The sequence below is a fragment of the Cavia porcellus genome, unplaced genomic scaffold (genome assembly GCF_034190915.1).
Source record: "Cavia porcellus strain 051 isolate PalLab524CR breed Dunkin Hartley unplaced genomic scaffold, mCavPor4.1 scaffold_23, whole genome shotgun sequence".
Lineage (NCBI taxonomy): Eukaryota > Metazoa > Chordata > Mammalia > Rodentia > Caviidae > Cavia > Cavia porcellus.
In genome coordinates this window covers 18,901,896-18,927,158 of record NW_026947506.1, presented here as the reverse complement: position 1 = coordinate 18,927,158, position 25,263 = coordinate 18,901,896, and the positions used below count along the sequence as shown (strand labels likewise).

At 42.8% G+C, this 25,263-nt stretch overlaps 1 protein-coding gene across 3 annotated transcripts in view; it reads right to left on the bottom strand.

The window, feature by feature from the left end:
* Window positions 1–8,932: 8,932 nt before the first annotated feature.
* Dpy19l1 (dpy-19 like C-mannosyltransferase 1) overlaps window positions 8,933–25,263 on the bottom strand; it is a 95,174-nt gene continuing 78,843 nt past the window's right edge. For all 3 annotated transcript variants that reach the window (XM_063233852.1, XM_063233850.1, XM_063233851.1), the window contains exons 17-22: window positions 22,768–22,792; window positions 21,948–22,067; window positions 20,572–20,746; window positions 19,783–19,882; window positions 18,368–18,493; window positions 8,933–11,418 (exon numbers count right to left, since the gene is read on the bottom strand). In XM_063233852.1, the coding sequence (XP_063089922.1) occupies window positions 11,262–11,418; window positions 18,368–18,493; window positions 19,783–19,882; window positions 20,572–20,746; window positions 21,948–22,067; window positions 22,768–22,792 (703 nt within the window). In that variant the 3' untranslated portion in view covers window positions 8,933–11,261. The remainder of the gene's footprint in view (window positions 11,419–18,367; window positions 18,494–19,782; window positions 19,883–20,571; window positions 20,747–21,947; window positions 22,068–22,767; window positions 22,793–25,263) is intronic.

Sequence of the window (25,263 nt, the reverse complement as noted above, 5' to 3'; positions counted from 1 at the left end):
GCTGCCTGTTGCTGGTCCAGTTTGCCACACTCACGTGGCTCCTGCTGGAAGATGACATCAGTGTCTTTGCCTGTTTTGTTATTTATTCCTATCATGCTCAGGGGACTTCCTGGCTGTCTGCTGCTGGGACCTGTGAGGTGGTGACATTCTGCACATGCTTTCCTGTGTGCACCCGGGAGCTTTCCCAGGACGTGTGTGGAATGAAGACGCCAAGTCCTAGCGCGTGAATTCGTTCCTTTCTTGGGTAATGTCATTGTATCTCCAAGTGGTTACTCCCCGTGGAGAGGAAATTAGAGAGCCTGCTGCTCCCACCTGTTTCTGGGTACTAAAATCTCAGCAATGTTATGAGTTAAAGATGGTAACATTGTGATTTTATTTTGCACTTCTGTAATGATGAATAGGTTGCTTTGTAAAATGTTTATGACTCATTTAAATTTCTTTATTGAAATGTCCGCGTCTTCTGCAGCGGGCATTTCTCTTAGAGTTTGCAGTTTTGCATTCCGGGTGCGAGGCCTTCATCCATCGTGCATGCTGTGAGTCCTCTATACTTCACGCCTGCTTCACTCTCTATATGGTCTTTTAATGAGCACCAGTTACTTCTGTAAGGCAGTGAATTCACTGATCCTTCACAGATAGTCTTTGTGGGTGCATGTATGTGTACCAGGGCCTGAGTGCAGGGCCTATCCAGGTGTGGTGGAACACACCTATAATCTTAGCACTTGGGAGGCAGAGGAAGGAGGATTGCCTTGAGTTTGAGGCCACCTTGGACTACATAGTGACTTCAAAGCCAGCCTGAACTACAGAGCAAGATCCTGTCACACACACAAACACACACACACACACACACACACACACACACACACACACACACAAAGTCCAGGGCCTTTGCACTTGGCTATATCCCCAGGCCCCATAGTTTTGTTTGTTTTTTTTGTTTGTTTGAGACACAGTCTCACTACATCACTAAACTGCCTAAACTGGTCTCAAACTTGTGATCCTCCTGCCTCAGCCTTTGGAAGTGCTGAGATCACATGGTTTTACAAAATTCTCCTCTGAAGAAGTCTTCCTTAAGAAGGTAAATATTATGCTATATTGTCTTTTTAAAATTCATAAGCTAAATGCAATGTCTATATTTATTTAGTGTAAAAAAACTGTAGAATGCATCGTTTTGGCCCTGGATGTATACCACTAAACTAATATAAAAACATAAATAATGAAATTGGCTTGGAGACATCACCTTATAGGATTCATATTGTCTCTGTACAAGGGGCTAGAGAATTTTGACAGAGCTGATCCTTTGGAGAAATTTTCAAAACCAAAAGACACAGCCATAGTGGTATAAGCAGTTAGAAGGGTTTCATGGGAGGATTATACACCATTACACCCTTGACCAATTAAATTTCAGTGTCTGATCCAGAATTGCCTTCTAAGGTTTAGAGTGTTGTCTCTCATGTCTAGGCACTTAATCTGCCTGGAATTGTACTTTTGTATATGATGTAAGATAAAAACTCTACTTTGCTGTTTTCTGCATAGATACTTCACAGTCTCGCTCACTAAATGCACACGTGATTGCTCCTGAGATATCTGTTCTGTTCCGCTAGCCATTTTGTACCCCTGTGCCAGCACTTCCACAGCTGATGTAATGAACTTTCTTTCCGGTAGGAAAATTCTTTTGTGTTCTTTGGACTTACCTTGACTATTCTTCACCTTTAAAATTTTTTAAATTAATTTTTTCAAGCTCCAGAGGAAAATTCTGATGGGATTTTGACTCAAACCACAGTCAAATTTGAAAAACCTGGTATTTTCATTTTGTGTTAAACTTATTCCTGGGTTCATTTGCAACTTTTTTTTTTTTTTCTTGTTGCGATTTCTTTTTTTCTTTTTCTTTTTTTTATTTAAAGAAAAGGAAACAAAAAAAGAAAAAAAATACATGGAGATAAAAAAAAAAGGGTAGAAATAATACTAAATTACAGACAAACAAAAGGTAAGAAATTGCCCGTTGATAAGTTACAAATTGTCATCTTCGAAATGGCTGTTCAGGTTATAGAATTAAAGTATTTAGAATGACATTCAAAAAAGTGACCCTACAAACCATTCTGCTCTATGGTCGAACAAAAGCTCCATAATATGATTATCAGTCCCACCTATTTGTTTTACATCTCTAAGAGGGTAAGGTTAACCATATCAAAACAGAACAGAACATTAAAAAAAAAAATAAAAAATAAAAAACAATTTAAAGAAATACAGATTTCAAAGCAAGTCCACTGGAGATCTACCTTATCTAACTGTCTCTAGCTTCTTACAAATAGTTGTCCCTAACTTCACCCACTTTATATACTTATTGCATATTATAGAACTAATCAAATCATTACAGGATGATGGAGTCTTTTTAGGTCCTCAAGTTCCAAATTAGGGAAGACAATAGCAACTACCATCGCATCTCTCATTCTCTTTGAGATAGCCGTCCCCATCTCTGCATATGCTGAAGTTGAGCTGAAGAAACCAGTCCAATGTCATTCTAATCAGCAAGCAATAGATTGCTAGAATTTATATTATAATGCTACAAAATAAGCCTCGGGTTTTTCAGGTCTCTTCCTCAGAGTATTTGTTCCTATCCTCTCTGTATTATAGGGAAAACCAAGTCATAACAACACAGCGAAACAATTTCCTAGAAAAACCTGCAATGGATAAGACTTATAAAACTATAATATAAATGATCTTCCGTAGCTACTATGTTTTCTCTTGTTATTTTCAATAGATTTGTCCACAACACTGGCTTATTATAGTTAAACATACTTACACCTATTTTTATAAAAACTTATCTTTGACTGCATTGTAGTATTTGAGAGCTGTTACTGATTCATACCAGTATGGATATCCTTTACATCTTGTCATGCTCAGAGTAGTTTCCTCTACTTTTAGGGTTGATTCTAACACGCATACCAATTTCAAATAGGATCACTCAAGGCCAACCAATAGTCTTATGATTCAGATACAATTAAGATCAGTCATATTAAGACAATGTAAGTAATACAGGATTTCAGCCTAAGTCAATAGGAAAGTAAGGATAGTTACCATGGTATAACCTGCTATTTTTGGTTCTAGAGGTCTGTGTCCTCAAATCTGACATGAGTGGACAGACCAGAACAAATTTAATTCAATCTAAATATGGCACTAGGACTACTGTGTCTTTTAAATCATTATACACCATTAGCAATGACCTCTGCTTTTTTTTTTTTTTTACATATAGTTTCAGAGCTGTCTCTACCAAAGACTAGCTTACCGTCTCTGCCTCATGTCTGCTACTCCACTTTTCTGCTATATTTTGTCCACCTTATTCCCTCATTCCATTGTCTGCCCCGTTCACTGAGGCCTCTCTGCCACTGTAGCTGTAATCCTGATTTCTCTTCCTCTCTTTCTCTGTAATGTCCTTCAGCGCTCTCTGTAGGGTTGGATTGGTGGCCACAAACTCCCACAGTTCCTCCTTGTCTTGAAAGTATCTTATTTCTTCATTAATTTTTAGAGAGAGTTTTGACGGATATATGAACTTCGGTTGCATATTTTTTTCCTTCAGGACTTGGAATATTTCTCCCCACTCCCTTCTTGACTTAAGAGTTTGTGTTGATAAGTCTGCTGTTATTTTGATAGATTTCCCGTTATAGGTAACCTGCATCTTTTCTCTGGCTGCTTTTAATATTCTGTTTTTTTGGTGGATTTCTGGGATCTCGATTATTATATGCCTAGGCGTAGATCTATTTTGGTTGTAGGTAGCTGGCGTTCTGTATGCTTCTTTTATCTGGATATCGTTTCTTTTTGCTATACGTGGGAAATTTTGCTTTAATATATCTCATTTGCATCTTTATTCACAAATGTGATAGATCTGCAAATTTCCTTTACTGTATTAGCATAAGGTCTGGTCTTGGAGTTAACGTCATAGTTGACAAAAAAACCTGAGTTCTCAAAAAAAGTTTTAAAAATATTGAGTTCTCTTATTTCCCATTCGCTGGATATTTATGCAAGACTGCAATAATTTGTATTTTGAAAGTTTAGCAGGAAAAGCTTAGAATGTGGTTATTTGGTTCTTCAAGAAAAGATGCTTTTAATAATTATTAACTTTTTTGTCAGAGATGACTGTTATATATAATTTTTAATTTGTTCATGAATCATCTCTGAGAAGTTTCCCCTAGGAATTCATCCATGTTGTCTGTACCCAAATTTGCCGATTGACTATAGGGCTAGAGATTGAACTCAAGGCCTCTCTGAGCTTAGTAAACTCTATCACTCACTTATGTCTCCCCCCAAATACACCAACAAATCTACTTGTAATACCTGCCCATCTGTTTACTCCAGGCAACTTCTCCACTTTGCCATTCCTAAATTTTCTATGCTTTCTCATTTTTCTCAGGACTGATTTGAAAAGCTTATTGATCTCTTCTGTTTGGGGTAGAGGAGTACTGGGAATTGAACTGGGTACCTCATCTACTATGTCATCAGTTCTTGCTCCTTATTTTCCAACTTTGTAAGGAAGGACCATTTTGCTATCATTTACCTCTAGTTCTAACATAGGCATTTGAGTTCATTAATTTTTGGATTAAGGTATATATTAACTTATGAGCACCCATAATGCCAGCCATTTGGTAGGATGAGGCAGGAGGATTACAATTCTGAGGCCAATCCAGGTAACTTAGTGAGAACTTGTTGATAGATATAAACATAGATATATACATACATGTTATAAATGATAGATGATAGATAGGTAATTGATAATAGATGATAGAAGACAGACAGACATATAGGGCTGAGCTACAAATCAGCACTCCCTGAGTTCAATCCCTAATATCTAATTAGACACTTAAAATGGTGTTTCTGCATTTTGTTCTGATTTCCAACAAAAGGGTTTTCTATCATTAATTTTGCTTTTGAGAACTGCTGTGTGACCTCATGAGATTCATCTTTCATTTAACAAACACTAGGCCTGCTTATGTGCTGGGTCCTGCTCCAGGTGCTTGGGTTACACCAGGAGTTGCGCTGCATTGTCACTTGTTGGGAAAGTCCTGTGTGTGAGCAGAATGCATATTCTTCGTGTACTGGCTTCGGTTGTTCTGTGTATGACCATTAAGTCAGGACTGCTTTGCTGCTTCTGCAAATCATCTATTTCCTTACTGAACTTTTGCTTTGATTATTTTAATAATGCTTACAAGAAGGATATTAAAATTTCCTCCTGTGGTTATAGATGTATGTTTCTCCTGCTTACAATTATTGCCCTGGGACACATGTCATTTTGAAAGACAAGAGGACTAATGCTCAAATTAAGAAACATGCCCTACTTGACAAAGTTTGTAAAGGATATATCCACGATTCTAATCTGTCTGCTTTATTATGACACCATTAATGCTCTCATCTCTTTTGCTGACACTGGCTATTAACAACACACGTCTCTTCCCATTTTTTTTTGGAAATCCTTCTTCCTAGACTTTTTGCAAATTACCAAGATTTCCTGTTGCCTGGTCAGGAACAAGTGTGGTTTTCACTAGCCATCATGTCCTGCACCAAGCCAAGGAAAACCTGGTCTGCGGACCAGAAGGCAGGCATATGTGTCTTCCATATTGCTTTTCAGGGCACTCACCAAGGGGTGCTATGGGGTATATTTCTGCATTGCTGTTTGTCGAGAACATTTTTCTCCCATCTGTGATATTAATCTCATCTGAAGATTTCCTATTTAATACTTCTTCTCTGAAGCAAGAATAGAGAATTTCTCATTGTTCCAAGTTTTAAAAATAATTATACTGCCATCTGGAATGCACCAATTGTCCTACAAAGGGTGGTTTATTTCAAAACTCATTAAGTAATACTGCTTTCCAGGAATTGTGGTGGGGACACTGAAGATGCAGAATGAAGCAAGACAAGTGCCCATCAGTGAGGATGCAAGGTGACAGGAAAAAGCCATGTGCCATTCGTGTGCAGTACAATGTGAGGGGTGTGTGTGGCATGCAGTTGGAGAAGGCTTCCCAGAGGAAGTGGCATTTGAGTTGATACTGATCAAGGAAAGTGTGTTCCAAGAAAAACACTAGTGAGGGGAAGAAACTTGGTTCTCCAAGCACATTTGTCAAAGTGATTCTTAATACTGTTCCTTTCTGCTGCTGTATTTGGATTTCTCATTGGCACTCTAGTCAAGACTTACAAGAAAGTGGCATCTATGCTGTCACTCTCCCCAGGGGCTCCCTACTAAGCTCAGAGCTGCAACTGAACAGCCTGATCTTAATGCATCTGCTCAATACTAGGCTCCACAGTTAGTAAAAATAATATGAATATTAGTGATCAATCACAACTAATAAAGCTAGGTGTTCTGGGAGGCTCTCATGGGCAGGGTCCACTGAGGGCAGGGATGGGAAAGGGAGGCTCCCATGGGAGCAAGGTGAGCGGGTTTAAGGTGAGCACTCGGGGTTCACAATGACTTGATGACTCTAACAATTTCTAATCTCAGACTTACCTCAGTGGGGTGGGAACACTTCACATTCATTCACTTGTTCATTCATCCATGCTGCAGGCTGAACCCAGGCCCTTCACACTGAGCTGCACCCCTCCAAGTCATCAAATTGCCCAGGCTGGGCTTGGACTTGCGGTCTTCCTGTATCAGCCTCCTGGAGTGCTATTACAGGTGTGTATCATCACGCCTGGGAGGTTTCAGTATATTTTCAAGCTCCCCAAGTTATTTCAGTGTGTGGACAGAGAATGAGGGCCATAGGGATGTTTGTTAGGAAAAGCCAAGTTCATTACCAGCATCACAGACTGCAGGGTGACCCAAGTTGCACACTCTGGGAAGGGGATTTTCCTGCGTGAGAGAGAGGCTCTGCATCTGATGTCTGGTCAGGAAGCTGACACAGGAGTGAAGACCAGCAGGGCCTAACTGGACAGCAGGACAAAGCCAGAAGTCTCGGACCCGGCCTGCAGGTGCCTTTTAAAACCAGTTCCCATGGCATGACACCACATCTATTCAGAAATGGTCATCACTTCTACTCATTTCTACTTCTGTAATAAATGGATAAAGATTACAGCTGTCAGAGCAATCAGCACAGCTAAGTGAGCCTAATTTTATTAAATTCAGTTGTCTCCCCAAGGTATTAAATTTGCATAGAGCAGAAGAAAAAGCTGCACTCAGGTACTTAAAAATCAATGAAATGATTATTAGGCTGCATTAGAAAGAGCATGCCTTTGGAAACAGAATACCAGGTACCCCTGCCATTTATTTGCAAGTCATTTTGACAACATTGTGTGTAAAGTAATTAGAGTTTTGGGTTAGAGATAATTGAGCATAAAAAAAACATTCGCTTTGAAAGGGAAGCCAGTTATCAATGCTATCCTAATCATTACACAATGAAAGAAAATCCTATCTCTTAATTACACTGTAATGATTCAAACTCTTAAAAGAAAACCCTTCAACTCTTATATTCATTTGGAGTCCTCAAAATTTTCTTCTGCATAATAATGGAAAAAAGAAAGAATTCCCAAGACTTTCATGTGCTGTAATATCCTTTTCAACCTGGGAGGTGAAAATGTATTTGTCCTGAGGAATGAAGGAGAAAGGGATGGCAGGAGAGGAGGCCGCTGCCTGTGTCCTAGGACAGACTCTCGGTTGCCCTCTACTAGGGGGAGAAGTCTGAAGATGTCTGGTGTCAAACCAAAAGGAACAGAGTGGAAAATAAAACCTTGCAAATCCCTACACATTACTGAATTTATCTGTTTACTCCTAGTCAAAGAGATGTTACAAATGAAATTTCACAGGTTTTTCCCTGATCCATGCCTTGCATCACTTATTGTGGTTAAAAATTACCTTATCTATTCTCTGCTCCTTGCAAGTCCCCTTGGAGAACATCCCTCAAAGTCAAAGAGGAGACCTTGAAGAATTAGTTCTAGACAGGGCCAATCTAAAGGCACCACTGTGGATGGGCAGTTGGGACTGCAGTGCCCCCCACAGGCCAACTGGTGGGCCCTATTCACCTGCTGCTCTGAAGGGTGACAGCAGGGTAATAATGAGAGTTTCAAGTCTCACCTTAGACCAATCAAACCTGAGATTTCTATGGTAGGGACAGTGACCTGTGGACTTTCCAGGTGGCTCTGATGCCCGCTAACGTTGAGAATCACTGTATCAGAACACCTCACCCCTCAGAAATCAAAATCAAGATGCCATGGTGTTAGGAAATCTTGTCATACGGAAATGAACAAAGCTAACCTGGTTTTCCTTCAAACAGAACGATGCAAAATCAGGGAGCTACAATTTAAGCAATGTTAAGATACCAAAGTGTCCGTGATGTAATAACATGAGAAAGTTGCTTTTCGGCAACTCTGTATTATCCCTAATGTGTATGTCCCTTGCTGGAAAGGGCAGTGTGTGGCTTCTGCTGTAAATACATGAGAGGTCAGGGGACCCCGCAGGTCCCACTAAGACCAGGAGAGCAAGGGACAAAGGCAAGGGCCTGAACGAATGAACAGCGAGGGAGACCAGCCTCGGGGAAATGGAGGCAAGCAGGAAAGGCCTCACCGGCAGGCAAAAGACAAAGCCTCATATGCAGCTGGCCAGCAGTGACACCTGCCTTTCCACAGGTCCCTTTGCCCCTTTGGTGCCATAAACGCTCCGTGTGATAAACTCCAAGATTGAGCTACTTCCTTGCCATCCCCGCTTTGGAGCCCTCAATACTGAGAGCTTTTCTTCATCCCCATAAACCAGCCCTGGTCTTCTCCCCGCTGCTGTGCCCTGGGCTTCACTCTTCCACTGCCCACAGGTCAGGAGCCCAGAGAGGAAACTGGTCAGCCGCGGTCACCGTCCCTTCCCTAACTGGACAGCAGTCAGCATGGCGACCTGGCTCAAAGGTTGCCTTCCTGCAAGGAGACGTGTTCAGTCCAGGTGGAAATGAAAAGAAAACAGGAAAGACGCTTTCTGTATGTTTTCATGATCTTTTTTATTTAACATATAGTCCATGTAGACAAGTGGCATAAAATTCATAAAAATACAATACTCCTAGGCAGTCTCCCTGTACCCCAATGCATCCCTCGCCTTCCCTCAATGGCACCGGCTTGGTTCAGCAGCACTTTCTGCCGGGCAATCGGAAAGGTTTGGTCTTTTTATGGAACCACTGCCCCAGCTTGGCTTTTCTTAAATGTCATAGCAACAGCTATTTCCATTGCCTCCTTTACTGTCTTCACAGGAAAGCAAAAATATTTTCCAATGCTAAAAATATGCAAAATACTGAGCCTTAATACTGCTTTTCCCAGAATGCACCATGACTCCAGGTTGGTAGCCAGCAGCACACAAGTGCCCATGGCCTCTGCCTGAATGCATCATTTGCTGGTGGGGTTACATGAAGAAATACTGTTACAAAAAGATTTTCTGAAAACACTGATTTAGGCTACTTTTAATGTTGCCCAGCACATGACATGACCATAATGGTATCTGAATGAAAGGAACTGTCAGAGGGTGAGAACAGAGCAACATTAGAAGCACGATTGAAAGCTGACTGCTGTATGTACAAAACCTGCCACACGCAAGTGGGGATCGCTGCGGAAGCCCAAGTACCCTCCCGTCCCCACTCAGGCTGGCTCTTTCCCTGTAGTCTCAAGTGTTCTCTTCATGTTTTTCCAAGTTGCAGCATGACTGCTCCAGTGTGATTCTGAATCCACAAATCCCCAGCTACTCCCCTATTTTCCAAAGCATACAAAACCCTAAGAAATAAAACCGTCACGCAGCAAATGAGAGAGAGCAAGTACAAGTCTGCAGTCTCCTGGGAGACACCCCAGGGCTCCAGCACCATTCCTGGGCTACTGCACTGTCCGTAGCCACCTGCTATACCCCAGGGAAGACAGGCTCCCAGTTCGAGCCAAAACGCATTCCAGAGGAGCCAGGTCCCACAGACAAGCCACAGGGAGAGAAGCTGCTCTGGTTAATGAACAGAACACTGTGTGATTAAAAGTGTACTCAACCATGGTCACGGTAAGCTTAGAATTAAAGCCCGACAACCATTTCATAAAATGAGGATGATTCATTGTTTCCAACAATCTTATTTCACACCAATTAACTTCTAAGAAACAAAGGTTTATACAAGGAATTCAAGGCAGATTTGGAAATTTTTCAAAATAAAATAAGAAGAAAAAAAATGAAGTAGAAGGCTGAAGACACTCATTCCTCACACTGAAATGATGGTTTTTCGAAGCAAAAATTACAACACTGGACTTAACGTTTGAAAACAAAACAGTAAAAACTCCACTCATTCATTATTATTCATTTACTTTTTTGACAGAAAAATTAGTTATGTTTTATTATATCTTAATAATAAAAGAAAATATCGGACACTACAGTTTGCTGCATATTATATCTACTTAAATATACATTAGCTTCTAGATACACACATTTGGGGTTCTTCAAAATAATTTTTAACCTATAATTAAATATGAAAAATTTTTAAATTGGTTTAAAGGTATTAAAATATAAACATCTGAATAATACTAAAAATGAGGAAAATCCATGGTTACCATTTTTTATATCAAGAACAAGTACTTGCTAAGCAACTTAATGAGCAAATTATCACTTATCTGACAAAAACTGGGGACTGGGCGAGACAATAACATCACAGGGTTGGATGTTAAAACAGATTTGGTCCTAGCCACTAGATCCAAGAGCCTGGAAAAAGAAAAGGCAGGAAGCGTTTCATTCACAAGAGCAACAGAAAACAACAAAAAAAATCTCAAGAGTGATAGCACACAGCCACACCGAGGCCTGCCCATCCACCACAGCTCCGCTGCGGAGCAGGGGAGGTGACCAAGCCTGCAAGAACCACAGGTCTGTCGCCCAGACCCAGGAGCAGGGGTGGAGAGAAAAGCAAGGGACACCAGTGCTCCATGAAACTCAAATCAGCCCAGCACTGCTCAGGATGGATGACATTTTCCCACTATCTCTGTCATGACCCAGCACACAGTTTTACACAAGCATCTCTGCTCACGTCAGCACGCGTATTTTAGTCAAGTGTAGGCATATACTTCTTTGCATAGCAAGTTTCCAGAAGTGTACTGAAATAGTAACCCATCAATAAGCACGTAAGTCATTTTTACAGCCAGAATGACACTTGAACTGACCAAGTAATATGTTCTCCCATTTGAAAAGTTGCCTATAAAAATTTTGGGATTTGAATTAAAAATGATACATGACTCGTTAGCAAAACATTAAGACCATGGTTGGTGTAGTCATCTGTCAGCAGCAACTCACGTGGCCGTTACTCTTTTATAACTTCTAGGACTTTGTAAACACTGTTCTGGAATACAGTGGTGAAGTGAGGCTTGGACTCCTTCACCAGGAGGTTACAGAGGGGTGTCTTTCCAGCGTTGGTGGGATCTTCCACGTCCCAAATCTCAGGCATGCTACAGCCAGGCCTAGAAAAGAAATCAACGCACATTACCTAACTGTGAATAAGAAGAGCACAATGTGGATTTCTGACCTCATTTCATTGTTTTGCCAATTAAATTCTGTTACTTAAGCTTTTGTAGCCATGGCAACTTCTCTTTAGGACAAGGTGAACGACTGCAAAGAAGGAAACAGACTCACAGGACACGTGTTAGGGGCTAGAATAAGAGAGACTTTGGATAAATTCTGCCTCGAGTATCTGTCACTATGTGTGTTGGGTAATTACATCCACTCAGCCTCAGTTTCCACATCTGTGAAATGTAGAATTACCCAATATCTTAGTCATGTTTTTGTTGCTGGAACAAAATACTAACACAATGAAAATAGGAGAGCTTTATTTTGGCTAATGTTTTCAGTCCATTATCTGCCAGCTCTAAGGAGGACTGCATGGAAGAGGAACATGACAGAGTAAGCCTCCTAGCAGCTAGGGAACCAGAAGGGAGATAAACCCTTCCAGGCCATGCCCTCACTGACCAACCTTTTCCAATCAGACTCCAACTCGTAACAGCAAGTCCAATCTCCTTCCCAAACCTCTGGCTATGAGTGCATGAGACTTGATGGCCATCTAGGTTTAAACCATAACATTCCACTGCTGGCCTACAAAAAACTCAAGCTCATCTCATTATGCAAAACAGTCCACCTCTCAAAGTCTCCAAAGTCTTAACAGATCCTGCACTGCTGAAAAATCCAAGTCCAAAGTCTCTGTAAGATTTAATGCAAAATCTTACCTACAGCACCAGGAAAAATCATAAAGAAAGCTAAATGCTTCCAACATACAATGGCATAGGGTAAACATTCCCATTCCACAAGAAGGAACAGGGGGATAGGAAGGAATGGACCAAGGCAAGACCAAAACCCAGGAGGATGAACATTAAGTCTTGTAGTTCTGTGCTCAGCACCTGGGCAAGCTGTGGCACGATGCAAGTCCCACAGTGTTTGAGTAGGCCCTTTATGGACAACTGGCTATGTAGTCCATGTGGCCTCTCTCTTAGGCTGGCTGTGCTTACCATGCAGGCATCATTGCCAGACGACCCACCTTCCTGTTTTCTCCAACTTTCTGCATCTCCACTGCATCTTTGGCTTCATATTCATAGCTCTACACACTGCCCACCTTCCTAAGCCTTCTCCTGAAATCTGGGTGGAAGCCTTCCTAACCTCACAACTCTTGCATTCTAGGTATCTATAAAATCACCACGTGAATGATGCAACTGTCTGCTGCCAGTTCCAACAGTAGCCAGGCACCCTATTCCCCACATGTATTTTTAAATTTTAGTTTATTAGTACATGTGTATAGTACCTAATGTTTGCATTTCTTGTGTGGAGATGGTACAAGTACATAACACATCTCAATTCCACTTTTTATTCCTTATCCTTTCTTTCTCTCCTCATCCTTCCACCTCTTGATTCCCTTTCCCTTTGTGAACAACACTGAGATTCCATCTCAACCAGAAAAGTGTCTATCATCAAGAAATCAAACAATCAAATGCAGGAGAGCTATAGAGAGAAAAGGAAGCCTAGTACACTGTTGGTGGGAATATAAACTTGTATAACAACTGTAGAAATCAGTATGCTGATTCCTCAAAACACTAACACAAAAATTCTACTTGATACAGCTATTTTCCTTCTAGTTATCTTCCCACAACAGTTAGAGGCATCTTATAACAGTGACACATGCAAACCCATGGTTACAGCAGCACAATTCATAACAGCTAAATCTTGGAAGCAGTCTATACGTACATCAACTGATGAACAGATAAAGAAAATGTGGTATTTACTATGGTAGTACTATGGAGTACTACTCTGCCACAGAGAAGAATAAATTTGAGTTATTTGTCAGAAAATGGATGCACCTTGAGACCATAATGTTAACTAAAATAAATCAGATACACAAGCTTAAGTAGCGCATCATTTGTCTTATAGTAGAAACCCAGAGTAAAAATAAAGAATAAAATAAAAGATAACAGGAAGTAGGGAGATGTACTATTCTCAAACAGAGCCCATTATTATAGCTGCAGGATGTCTGGGTGGCTGAGCTATGTAAATTGGATCTGGGAAATGGATTTCCTATGTGGTCCTTCTCCAATAAGGTACTCTGTGATTCTCTTTTTAAAGCAAATTCTTAAAGTTCCAACCTTTGAAAAATAGGGTTTTGTTAGTTCCCAAGATGCTCTCAAGATATCCTTCTTGTGGTTCTGATATAAGGTTCTTGACTTCTTTTTAATTTTTGTTAGCAACCAAGCTGTCCTCAGTCAAAACTTTATAGGAGCTTCCTTTCTAGGGAAACTGCAAACTTTTTAAAATCGTACAACTGTGTCCTCTCAATTGTCAACACAGAGCTGCCTAAAAGCCCCCAACAGTACCCAGGTCACAGCCCAAACATCAAGTTCCCTTGAAACTTCCTCCACCAGATTAGTCTGCCATCCTTGATCTGTCTCCCCAAGGTCTCAGGACACGAGTAGAATGTAGACACCTGCTTCGTCATAGCATAATACACAATCTGAAGTTCAACACCAATGGAGTTCTCATTCACAACTGAAACCTACCAATCCTCATTTTTACCATGTGCCTTTTTACCAGCATCCTAATCCCCTGAGCTCCAGCCAGAATCTCCCACAAATACTGGCTTATAGGATTCTAGGGCTGGCGTTTCCAAACCTTTCTGAACTCCTCCTCTCCTGCAAACCAGTTCCACACCCTTCTACACTATATGGTCAAGTACAGTCACAGTGACGACCCCAATTCTTTGAGAAATACCTTTATTAGTACCTAAGACAAAACATTTGACACTGGCAACTTAAAGTGGGACAGGTTAATTTTGGTTCATGTTCTCAGCCCGAGGCCTGCTGGCTCCAAGGCAGGAATGAAGTAGGAGTTTAGAGCTGGGGCAAATGCGGAGACCAATCCAGCAGAATGTGTCAAAAGTCATAAAAACTCAGTGTTTTCTAAAAGGAGAAAATATGTATAGAACCCTGGACCCAGAAACTCCATGCTTAAAGGCTCCTGAGCACTTTACACAGAAATAATAAGGAAGCAGTATCTCAATCTTTCATTTACATATAGGTATAACCAATCAAAACAGTTTCTAATCCTTCATTTATATACAGTAAGAGATGAAACAGGTTCTTTGATAGAACAATTTAGGTCAAGTGTCACATTTGCATAAGGTGGAGGCCATTCCACCTATTTTGGTTACAGAGGAGGCCTTCCTCTTACTCTGACCTGTGTGAGACTTTTCACTAGCCCACTCTTGCCCTGTTGAGTACACTTCTGTTTGGCCTTCCACATGTGCACACCCTAGCTATCTAGTCTGCCTTGTCTAATTGTTTACTCAAGACACCAAGGATCTACAAAGAAGCCTTTAAGACCTCTATCCAGTAACAGGAAGACATGGTACAGCGGGCATTTTAGTAAAGGAAAAGCTGCTGTGTCATGGCAGCTAGGAAGCAGAGAGTGAAAGGAGGAGCCAGGCGGAACACACACTTTCAGGTCATGCCCCCAGGGACCCACCTCTCCTGACCAGCCTCTGCTTCCTAACAGCAAGCCAGCTGTATCACCCCCAGGATTTGGTTATCTTCCAAAAGCTCTGTCTATGAGCTTATGAAGAGCTGCCGGATATCTAGATTTAAACCACAACACCAAGACACAGGTTTGTTGACAGGATTAAGAGTCAGGTACTTACCACTATGTCTGGGATATAAAAAAGATATATAAGTGAAATTGGTACCAAGTGTTATCTGCCTAAATAGGTTCTCCAAAATAACTGTGACATTTCATTTAAATCAAGAACATTTTTATAGATATAACTGGTAGAGTCTGACAAAGTTCACACTTTCTTACTTTTTGAGAAATCTTAGGAAACAGAAAAACACATGAAGAAATACAGAGAATTGACAACTGCTACATTTTGTCATGGCAGCTTCATTTTTCTTTTTTAATTAAATGAAAAAAAATCATCTCGAACAAGTGCCTTCATCTCCAATGTCAATTATCTGAGATGACTTCTACAAGGTACACAGCACACGTCCCGCTAGACCTTTCCTATCCATACTCCGCCACACACACAAATACAGGCAGGCTCCCTCCTTCTCCTTCTCCCTTTCCCTGTCCGCATCCTACCCAGGGTTATTTTTACAAAAATTGGATTGTTTGTTTCTTAACAGTTGAATGTGCCAAGTTTTTGTTCTGAGCATGAAAAGGCCACGGTATTTCTGACTCTGCCCTCATCAGAGTCTCCCAGGGAGGGTTCCCTAAGTGTCCCTGCCTAAGGCCCCAGTGCCTGTTTACTGCAAATCCTCATCAACACGAATTCCACAGACCTTGGATGCAAGGATAATATGTCTGGGCTCTGGTTCCCACAGGTCTAATTTTCTCGTGCAGGACAAGGCCAGAGTGGTAGAGAGTAAGACATAGGTAGGGACAGAAAACTGCCCTGAGTTCAACACTCCTTTGGAAACATAGCCAGCAAAGAGCTGCCTTTGTGTGCCCTGTCCATTGCCTGCAGTGCCCTCTTGTCCTTGTCTGCATTCCCGAGGATCCCTGGGCAGTCAGCAACGCCTTTTACTAGCATTAGTAATGCTGTGAGGCAGCACATGCTTGCAGTCTCAGGGACTCACGAGGCTGGGACGATTTTAGGTCAGCCTGGGCAATGCAGTGAGGTGAGACCCATATTGCAAACAAAGGTTAGCGTGAATTTGAATAATTTTCTTCCAAATACTTTTGTAAGAACTGAGAATAGAAGAATAACTACATGAATTACTTTTCCATGTTTGTATCAGGTTCATTTCAGTGCTTGTATCTGCACACGAGTGAGGCACATTTAAGGACTGCTCAAGCCATACCACTAAGCCTCACAGATCCAGTGCTCCCTATGTGCCAGGCAAGCACAGACACAGCACGAGATGAGCCTCCTCCCTGTACCGCACCCCCACCATCCTGGTCTGCAGTCTCATGTCCTCCACAGCTCCCAGGTGTTGGAGGATGGTGTAACTGACGAAGGGAGGAGGACACAATAACAGAGACCCACAGTTCAGATAAAAGGCTCTGTCATCAACTCAGGTGTTCCACAGTAAATACTAACATGAGGCAAATCCTGTTCCTCTCTTGTCCTCTCCTGCCCAGAACCCCAGGCTTCCCCCACTGAGCCAGGGAGTTCAGTTTGCTTGTGCCACCTGCCAGTGGGTGTCAGTCTGGCCAATGCTGTCACAGACGGACAGTGCTATTTGGTGAGTGTGAAACTGATGACTGAAAATCTTTATGACTTCTGCTGCAGCAACAGGACCCTAACAAGCCAAAGTCCCAAAGAGAGAATGTGGCAGGTGCACATCCCTGTCCCCTACCTGTCCCAGGAGGTGGGGTGCTCCAAAGCCAGCCACATGGTGGCTGTTTCCCTTTGTGTACAAACATTCATTGTCACACTTGCCTAACTCGCCTTTATATCCATCTCTGGATATAAAGTTTACAAATGTAAAACTTATGTCTATCACAATTGGTTCTGAAAAAATGTAACAAGCTCTGCCTACCAAGACCTCAGACAGCAAGCCTGTGCCTAGTGCATACTCTAAGCACTGCACCAAAGTCCAGGAAAAACAAAAACTCTTGAATTGAGGTTCACTTCCAGCGAAGGGAAAAAGGTTCTGAAAATTATTTCTATGTTCCAGTAACGAACAGGTGCCTCACAGCAGACTGAAGATCTTAATTCAATAAAAGTTCTATGGAGAAAACTGAGTTCTCCTTTTGCAGACAGTACGCACCACTGATTTACTGTAATGTCCCCATCACACTGTTACGAGCAATCCATACACTTTCTTTGTCCTAAATTTATATAACAAAGTCAAGTGAAGGTGACTATAGATTGCATACGTACTAACTTATCCCTAAGTACTGAAAGCATTTTCTAAATTCTAAGAGCAATAAAATTTTGTGTAAATCTTGCACAATTCAAGTTGCTGGGCACATTCACAGGCAAAGCATTTAACAGTCGTTTAATCTCCTACAGGCAAAGCTGCACAGATGCAATGTTACAAAGCTCCTGAATTTGCACAGCATTTTGTCTTCATCTCCTCGTGTGCCCCTGAAATCTATGGCAGGCAAGTGTAACTAAGCCACATACAGCTTCTCCTGAAGTCTTCTGTTTAGCAAAACAGCATCAAGGAATTTTAAAATCAGGTTTTATAAAATATCCTTGATTTCTAGTGAAGCTGCTTGTGTGCTAGGCTCCTCCTGCCATGAGGGCTTCCTCTTTTAACAACAGGTTGCTGTCATCTGCCATCTGGTCCCACAGCATTGCAACCCAGTCAACTTCAGAATTCACTGGTGCCACTCAATCTTCCTGACACCTGTCACTACCCTGGTGAGTGAACTTCTTCATGGAAACAAAAACTTGAAAGTATAAACCAAGAGGATGCAGGTCATGCATGCTGTCATGCGTTGTCTTCACCAGATAGGGTGCCATGTGACTCCTGGCTCTTTCCCAAGTCAAAATGATCACGAAGGGAAGTGCACTGAATTGATTCAGGACATTGAGGCGATAAAAAGACACTCATGAAAGAAGACTCCCACAGCTGCTTAGGAAAGATGTAGGAGGGATGTGACAAGTGTGTTCAAAATGAGAGGAAGTATTTCAAGGGAGATTCATAGAAGTAATGCAGTAAATATGTAGTATTTGAGTATTTATCCTACATTTTGATTATACCTCAACAGTTTGGGAGATTATCAATCAATGCCAATAGAATGATTTTAAGGCAGGGTGGCACTGTAGAGAAACAAATGCTTATAATGACAAGACAAAAACCTGGTTCAAATAACTTACCTAAAAAGTTCTACAAAACTGTATTTCTCACGAGTAAAAGGCTTGCAATGAGCCTACGTTAACATCTCATGTTTTAGGACTGTAGGACACTAACAGTGTTGAATACTCACTTGGATCTTCTTATACACCATGATTCTTCCAGAATGTAGTAATTCACTTTTAGTTTGACCAGTTCTCGCTTTACTTCTTCAGCAGCTTTTCGACTGTACATTGAATACACTATTTTTGTTCTGGCTCTTTAAAGAAAAACAAATAGGCAGAAACATTTTCCAAGGTTAAAAGGACAGTCAGTATTACCCAGAAGAAAGCACGGGATGGTACTGATTATTCAGGGAACCCAGGGCAATAGCACTACCCTGGCAACGGCCAGGCCAAGCTGAAGGCAAAAGTGCTGGGGCGGGGGTGGGGGGGAGTGAGGGGGGATGCCCTTCAGTGCGTGCCGCTGCTTCCAAACTGGTTTCAGTTCTGTCTGATCACTTGTTCTAGATTCTTTACCTCTCTCTCCCAGGTAAGAGCAAGGAGGCAACGCAGATGGGAAATGGACACATGTGACTCCAGGACTGCTGTCCCAAACCCTGACACCAGGGGTCCTCAGGACAAAGATATCCTCCCCTTAGCCTCCACATTTGAAAAAAAAAAAAAAACCTAAATGTACTTCATGAAACCAATCTGGAAATTAGCATATTGAAACTGATTTTCTTAATGAAGAAGGTTTTTATTAATAAAATGTATATCCTGCTGCTATACAAAATAATATGCTAACAGGATTCACCTAACCATTGAGGAAGTGAACAGCTTCATCTACCCTACAAGCTGCATCAAAATCAAATCTATTACCTCATCCAGGACAACACATAGTGGTAATTTATGAAAACAATGTGGTGCTACTTAAGTTTACAAACTTAATCTGTCTTACAGTATTAGGGATGACGGCCACATTTGTGTTCACATGAAGATGGCTATGTTTGTGTCTGTTACCCAATGAGGAATTTGTGAACAGAAGCAAAATTTTGCCAAATGCTTTTGTTTTCAATGGAATTGTTTGCAAATAGAAGTATTTGTGAACTAGGATATTAATGAAGAAGAAGCTTCAAAAAGACAGCAACAATTAAGATCACTCTGGCATAGGCTGTGCTGGTGAGAACCAGAAGACACTGTTCGGCAGGACCATATTGCACCAGACTGCTCAGAATTCAACAGAAATGACCTCTAAGATTGAAAACTGCAGGCTATAGAATGGGGGAGCTGCAGGATGACAGAGACCAGTAAGCATGTGGTGCCCTGGATCCCACCCACCTGCAGACAATCCACATGGTGTGACTTCTTTTTTGCCTGGCAGAAACAACAACCCCAAGAGTTGTGGTTTTCGCCTTACAAAGCTATCACACTTTGTTCCCAGCTTAGCAGTTTTGCTATAGCATTTCCCCGTGGCCCATGAATCGCACCCAACACACCCTGCCCTGCTGGCTTCCTCATCCGTGGTCTGCTCCTGTGGAAACCCATTTCTCCCTGTGTGAGCACTGACCTCAGGCCGGCATCTTCGTAGTGTGGATGATTCACCACAGGTCGCAGCGCGGACAGCTTTACACTGGCCATGGTAGGCATAGCCCCCGCGAACACTGCATCTGCAGGGAGAGGGCCCTCAGTAGGGTGCAGGGAGCTCGTGAGGCTCCTCACTCCACACCTCAGTCATTCAGAAGTCACACAGTCAGAATCAGATTTACGGGCAGGAGCTAAGGAAGCCTCAGGGAAGCTGCTGGCATGGACACCAGCTTGGGAGCCAGCTGGGAGCTGGGAAACAGCTTTGCTGTTGCTGAAGACTTCTTTGCTTTTTTTTGTTCTTTTAATCTCAGAAATTTTTTCTGTTTCTAAGGAAGAAATATCTAAGTGACCGAAAAAGCGTTATAGCACCACGCAGTATTTACTCAGATGACAAGAACTTCCCTTTGGAAACATGAATAAAAGATCACATCCTGTAAATTAAAGAGGGACCGTGAAGGACTGATGTGAAATTTTCATCAAGAAAATACGCATAATAAAATTATTTTAAAATGTGGCATTTACAATTGTGGATAAATTCTGAAGAAATTCAAATTTATGGAAAGTATCAGAATAAATTATTAAGAAAATGTGTATAACAGTTTGCCTGCAAACCACTGAATCAGGACTGATCTGTCTTTTTAGGGGGGATGAAGGGGCTGAAATTCTAGGAGCAGCCCTGGTAGAACAGAAAGACCACTGAAGTAACGTGAGGAGGATTGTGTACCAGAATGTGAAATAGTAGAAAAACCCTAGCTTGGTCATGACTTTTTACCTGGTTTGGTATTATATTTGATCCATTCTATCAGTTCTTCTTGTGGCAAATTACTGAACTCCCCCACAATATTCCACTGTGTTTGTAGATTCGCTGACCCCTGAATTGACATCGCTGCTAATATGGCAAACACAACAGCCCCAGGGTGCACTTTGCAAAAGAGCCATCCAAACAGCTGAAACCACAGGAAGAGCGCATGGACAATTGTTAGTGCAAAGCAGCATGGATTCAAGAAGCAAACAGCTTCCTGGAAAGGAACTCAGTCTTGGACAGAGCTTCAGATAAGTTCTAGTGATCCCAAGAAAAGATAAAAAGGTGCCAGAAACAATGCTCCCCCAATCAAAAGCACACTCCCACTGGTCCCTGTGAGTGAAACATGACCTTCCCGCCAGCCACGACCCAGACCCAGGGGAGGTGAGAGCCTGAGACTCCTTGTGCAAAATCACAAACAACTGTGAAATAGCAAGCACAAGAAACACTGATGCAGGATCCTCTGAGCTCAGCCTCCATGTACAGGTAACAGCACAGGCTATGTCCTTGGGAGCCACCCCGGACTGGGCTCCCTGGCCTGCCTCACACTGCAGAATGGGACTGAAAGGAAAGGATTCCCACCAGCCTCCCTCATCCCCAGCAGAAGGGTGGGCTCAGAGACAGAGGAGCCTCTCTCACAGGGTCCCAGCCTGTACTGTGGGTTTGGTACCCACACTGCCCACAGTCAGCTCCAGAGCTGTCTCTGCTGCTCTCTCCTGGATATCATTTCCTTCACACCTGTGGAGCTGGACTTCAAACTTCTTGAGGGCACAGGCACATGGTGGCTTTGTCATTTCCCACCCCCGGGGTCCTGTGCATAATGACACTTATAACAGGTGTACAATGACTGGCTGAGCGATCAGCAAGTGACAGGATGGGGACACACAGAGCAAGGAGGCAAGAAAACCAGCAGCCAACGTTCAGGGACGGAGTTGGCTAACTTGCACAAAGCATGCAAATACACACCAAGGAAGTAAAATTTAAGCCTGGTACTTAGAACAACGTAACTTAAAAGTACTTCTAACTTGAAGTCAATTGTGAGGATTCTTTGTACATGAATGTCAAAAAAAAGTATTTCTACAACCGAGTTCTGCTTTCTGCCAGCACTTGTGATGGCTCATGCTCAGCCTGCGCTGATTAGTATTTACTGTATTCCCCCGACTGTCTTCAAGGCTGGGCAGACAGTGATGTCTCACGTTAGAAAGGGTGCGTATAAGCCCATGAAGAACTTTAAATGCAGTGGCTCAAAATCCCAAATGGCTGAGCAGTATTTCAAGACCACTCAGTTATTAAGGATGGGGACAATGATTACAGCAGCTATAACCCTGCCACAACCACCATGTCACCTGTCGAGAGCAGATCAAGGAAGCCATAACACACATGTGTGGCGTCAGGAAGAGTTTCAGTCTCATAATCAAAATGCCGAGGGCTGTGTATGCCAACAGTTGCAAGGCGTGGTACACCAGCTGAAGAAGAGAAAAAAAGAAGTATTATGTATTCCTACTCTTCATGAAGGTTAAGAATATATAAAGTGGTGAATATATACAGAAGGGTAAAAATAACTAAGAAAAAGGATTACTTTCATTTCCGAAATACTGAAAACAATTCCTAAGGATTCACTTTCAAACTGCACTGTTTCATTAGAAGGCTAAAATAAAGTAACTATGGTAAGTGTTTCTAGAACTCTACTAGGCTGACAAGGCCCACATTTCTGAAGCAACCTCAATGCTAACATCAGACCAAGGCAGGACAAGTGGGGAAAGAAATGACTGCTGTGAAACCCACTGCCCCTCTGACGGGCAGGAAAGGGAGGCTGGGTGTCCAGGAGACAGCAGCAGTGGTCACATCTCTGAGGCCACAGGGCAAGGTGAGCAAATAGGAAAGAAGAGTCCAACAGGCAGCCACTTTGCACGTGCACCTTTGTGGGCTCTCATACCAGCAACTACGACTGCAGCGATTGTCCCAGCAGACCAAGGGGGTTTCCTGCTTCACTGCCTCAAAAAGAATGAACGCCCAGTGAGACTGAGTCACTCTCACAAAACCCGTACTGGGGTACTATGAAGGTGATTAATGAAAATTGTCAATAAGCCTAGAGACCAAAACTAGAAAGTCCAAGTATAGACAGATATTAACGTAAGTAAAGTATTAGTAGTGTTAAGTCTTTACCTCTCCATGATCAAACTGGTATTCTCTGAAATGGAAAAAATGCCATTAAATCATTATTGAGCACTTCATTTATTTATTTGCATTTTACCTTGGGACTATAGAGTTTTACAATGGCTACAGTATTCCCCAAGGACATATGCTTACATAAATCAAAATACAGTGAAAAGTTATATATCAAAACTGATGTTACACCCACAAAGATGGTTTATTTTAAATGGTGTGTTAAACTGTAATCTGAGTATCTGACTGCTTCGGTGTTTATTAAGTCAGTAACAGCACCCTGCGGAGTGCAGAGCCTCCTCGTGGTGACATCCTGGGACGGTAGGGAGTGGAAAAGAACTCTGAAGCTTGCTAGTTCCTCTTGCTTCCTTTCTGTGGCCCTTTGGCCCTATGTGATGTGGCTGTGAAGACCACTTAGGGCCAGAAGCCACACACGGGCTCTTGTCAGCACGGATGAAGACAGGCAGCCCACAGCCCTGCCTCACACGGAAGCCGCCTGAGCTTCACCTGCACCTCCTGGATGCTCAAATCACATTGCGTGCACACTGCTGGGTCCAAACACCCACTTCCTCCTTCATCCCTCTCATCATGATCAACTGACCCTATATAATACAGTCAAGCCTCTGGCTGGCACTCCCACCTGGACTCGGTGCTGTTGGCTTGAACACTCCAAACCCAATGCTTGAACACTCTAAACCCAAGCAAAGTTCTCATTTGTAGTTTGCTCACCAGCTGCCTCTCCCTACTAACTTGAACTCTTCAGGAGTCTGGGGAACAAATTTATCCATCCACTCATCTATCCATCTACTCATCTATCCATGCGTCCACCTGTGTGCTCAGTTCTACTGAACACTAAACATGCTGGAGACAGAGGAATAACCATGAACAGACCTGCACCCTCACAGAGCTTACACCTAAGTTAGGAAGACAAACACAAAGTAAATAAACGTGTTGCCCAGTGACAACTGTGGTTGAGAGAGCACTGAACAGTGGTAGATGCTGCAGGGCCTAAAGAACCCACAGGGAAGAGCAGTGCAGGCAAAGAGGAGCTGGTTCAGCAGCCCTAAGGCTGGGAGGTTTCCATGGACTGGTCAGAGTGAGAAAACAGGCCCAGGGGAGGACAGCCAGGGAGAGAGGCTGGAGGGGTGCAGGACTCAGGAAACCCGGCTGAGACTCTGATCACTCTAAGATCTGAAAACTTCTAAAGACAACAGTGATGTGTCCTGACTTTTCTCTGAAAGGCAATTTTTGCTACTGTACAGAGGAAAGGCTGGCAGATGGGCACAGGCAGGGGTGAGCTAGGAGGTGCTGGGGGGAAATAGTTCTAGGGAGCTGATAGAGACATGGACCAGGATGGAGGTGGTCACAGATGGGACGTAATTCTGAAGATGGCAGTGGCAGGCTCTGCAGAGGTATAAGGCAGAGTCAAGAACAGAGCCAAGATTCAAAGCTGGGCACGAGGACAAGGGAGGCGCTGTGTGGTATGGGGAGGGCACATTGTCGGGGAGACCAGGCAGAGGCTCAGCCTTGCTCCCATGTGGCGTGCATCCTGAGACACCATAGAGAGCTGACACACAGGCAGTCCTATGTACAAATCTAAGTTCAAGGGAGAGGCTTGGGTCAGACAGAGGCAGACAAGTGTGAACTGACAACACTTCAGTACCGATTCACTACCAGGTCTGAGAATGACGCCTGGAACACAGAACTCAACCATCTGAATGACTGAGCAAAGGTATCAGTGATCCCCTAACCCCAGGAGCACACAGGCGACCTGAGCCTTTGGCCTCCAAAATATGGATCCATTAGCGGACTTGAGAAATGTACGGGGTAAATACAGCAGGTGAAGAGGTCCCTGCTTTGCTCTTTTCATGCCAAGTAAAAATGACCAGTTTTTTACTGAGCACTGTGTGAATGTGCTCAGTGCACTGTGTTAACTCTGCTTCTCCTCCAACTTGCTTTCCCACCGTACAGCAAGGAGGGCAAGTCCCACAACTAAGTCTCCAAGGACTACATCCTCACTGATTCCACAGATGAGACGCTTGCCAGTAATGACGCTGCCTCGCCCCTACTTTAGCTCCCAAGTCCTGGAATGAGGGGACCCTGGCCCTCTCATCTTGGCAACTGCACTGCCCCCACTTTTCCTTCCTAGAATGGAGTGACTCTGGGCTTCTGCAAAAGGAAAGGTGACCACACCATGCCCCTTCCAAACAAGGTGCTAAGCCTGGCTACTCAAATCGGAAACCCCAGCACATGACTATTTTCTGTAACTCCTTCCACGGGGCCGTCTTCCTTGAAGGGACAGTTTTGTTCCTGTGAAAAGACCCATCTTCCGCTTCTAGAGCTGCACGCTATATGGAAACTCTAACTTCATGTCTTCTCAAGCTCATCGAAAGTAATCTCACCTCAGATGAAGAGAAATTCTGGCAACACAGACCAGAAGCTTTTTCCTTTTCCCTGTCCAGCAATCCAATACTTGTCCAAGGAAGGGCACAGCTA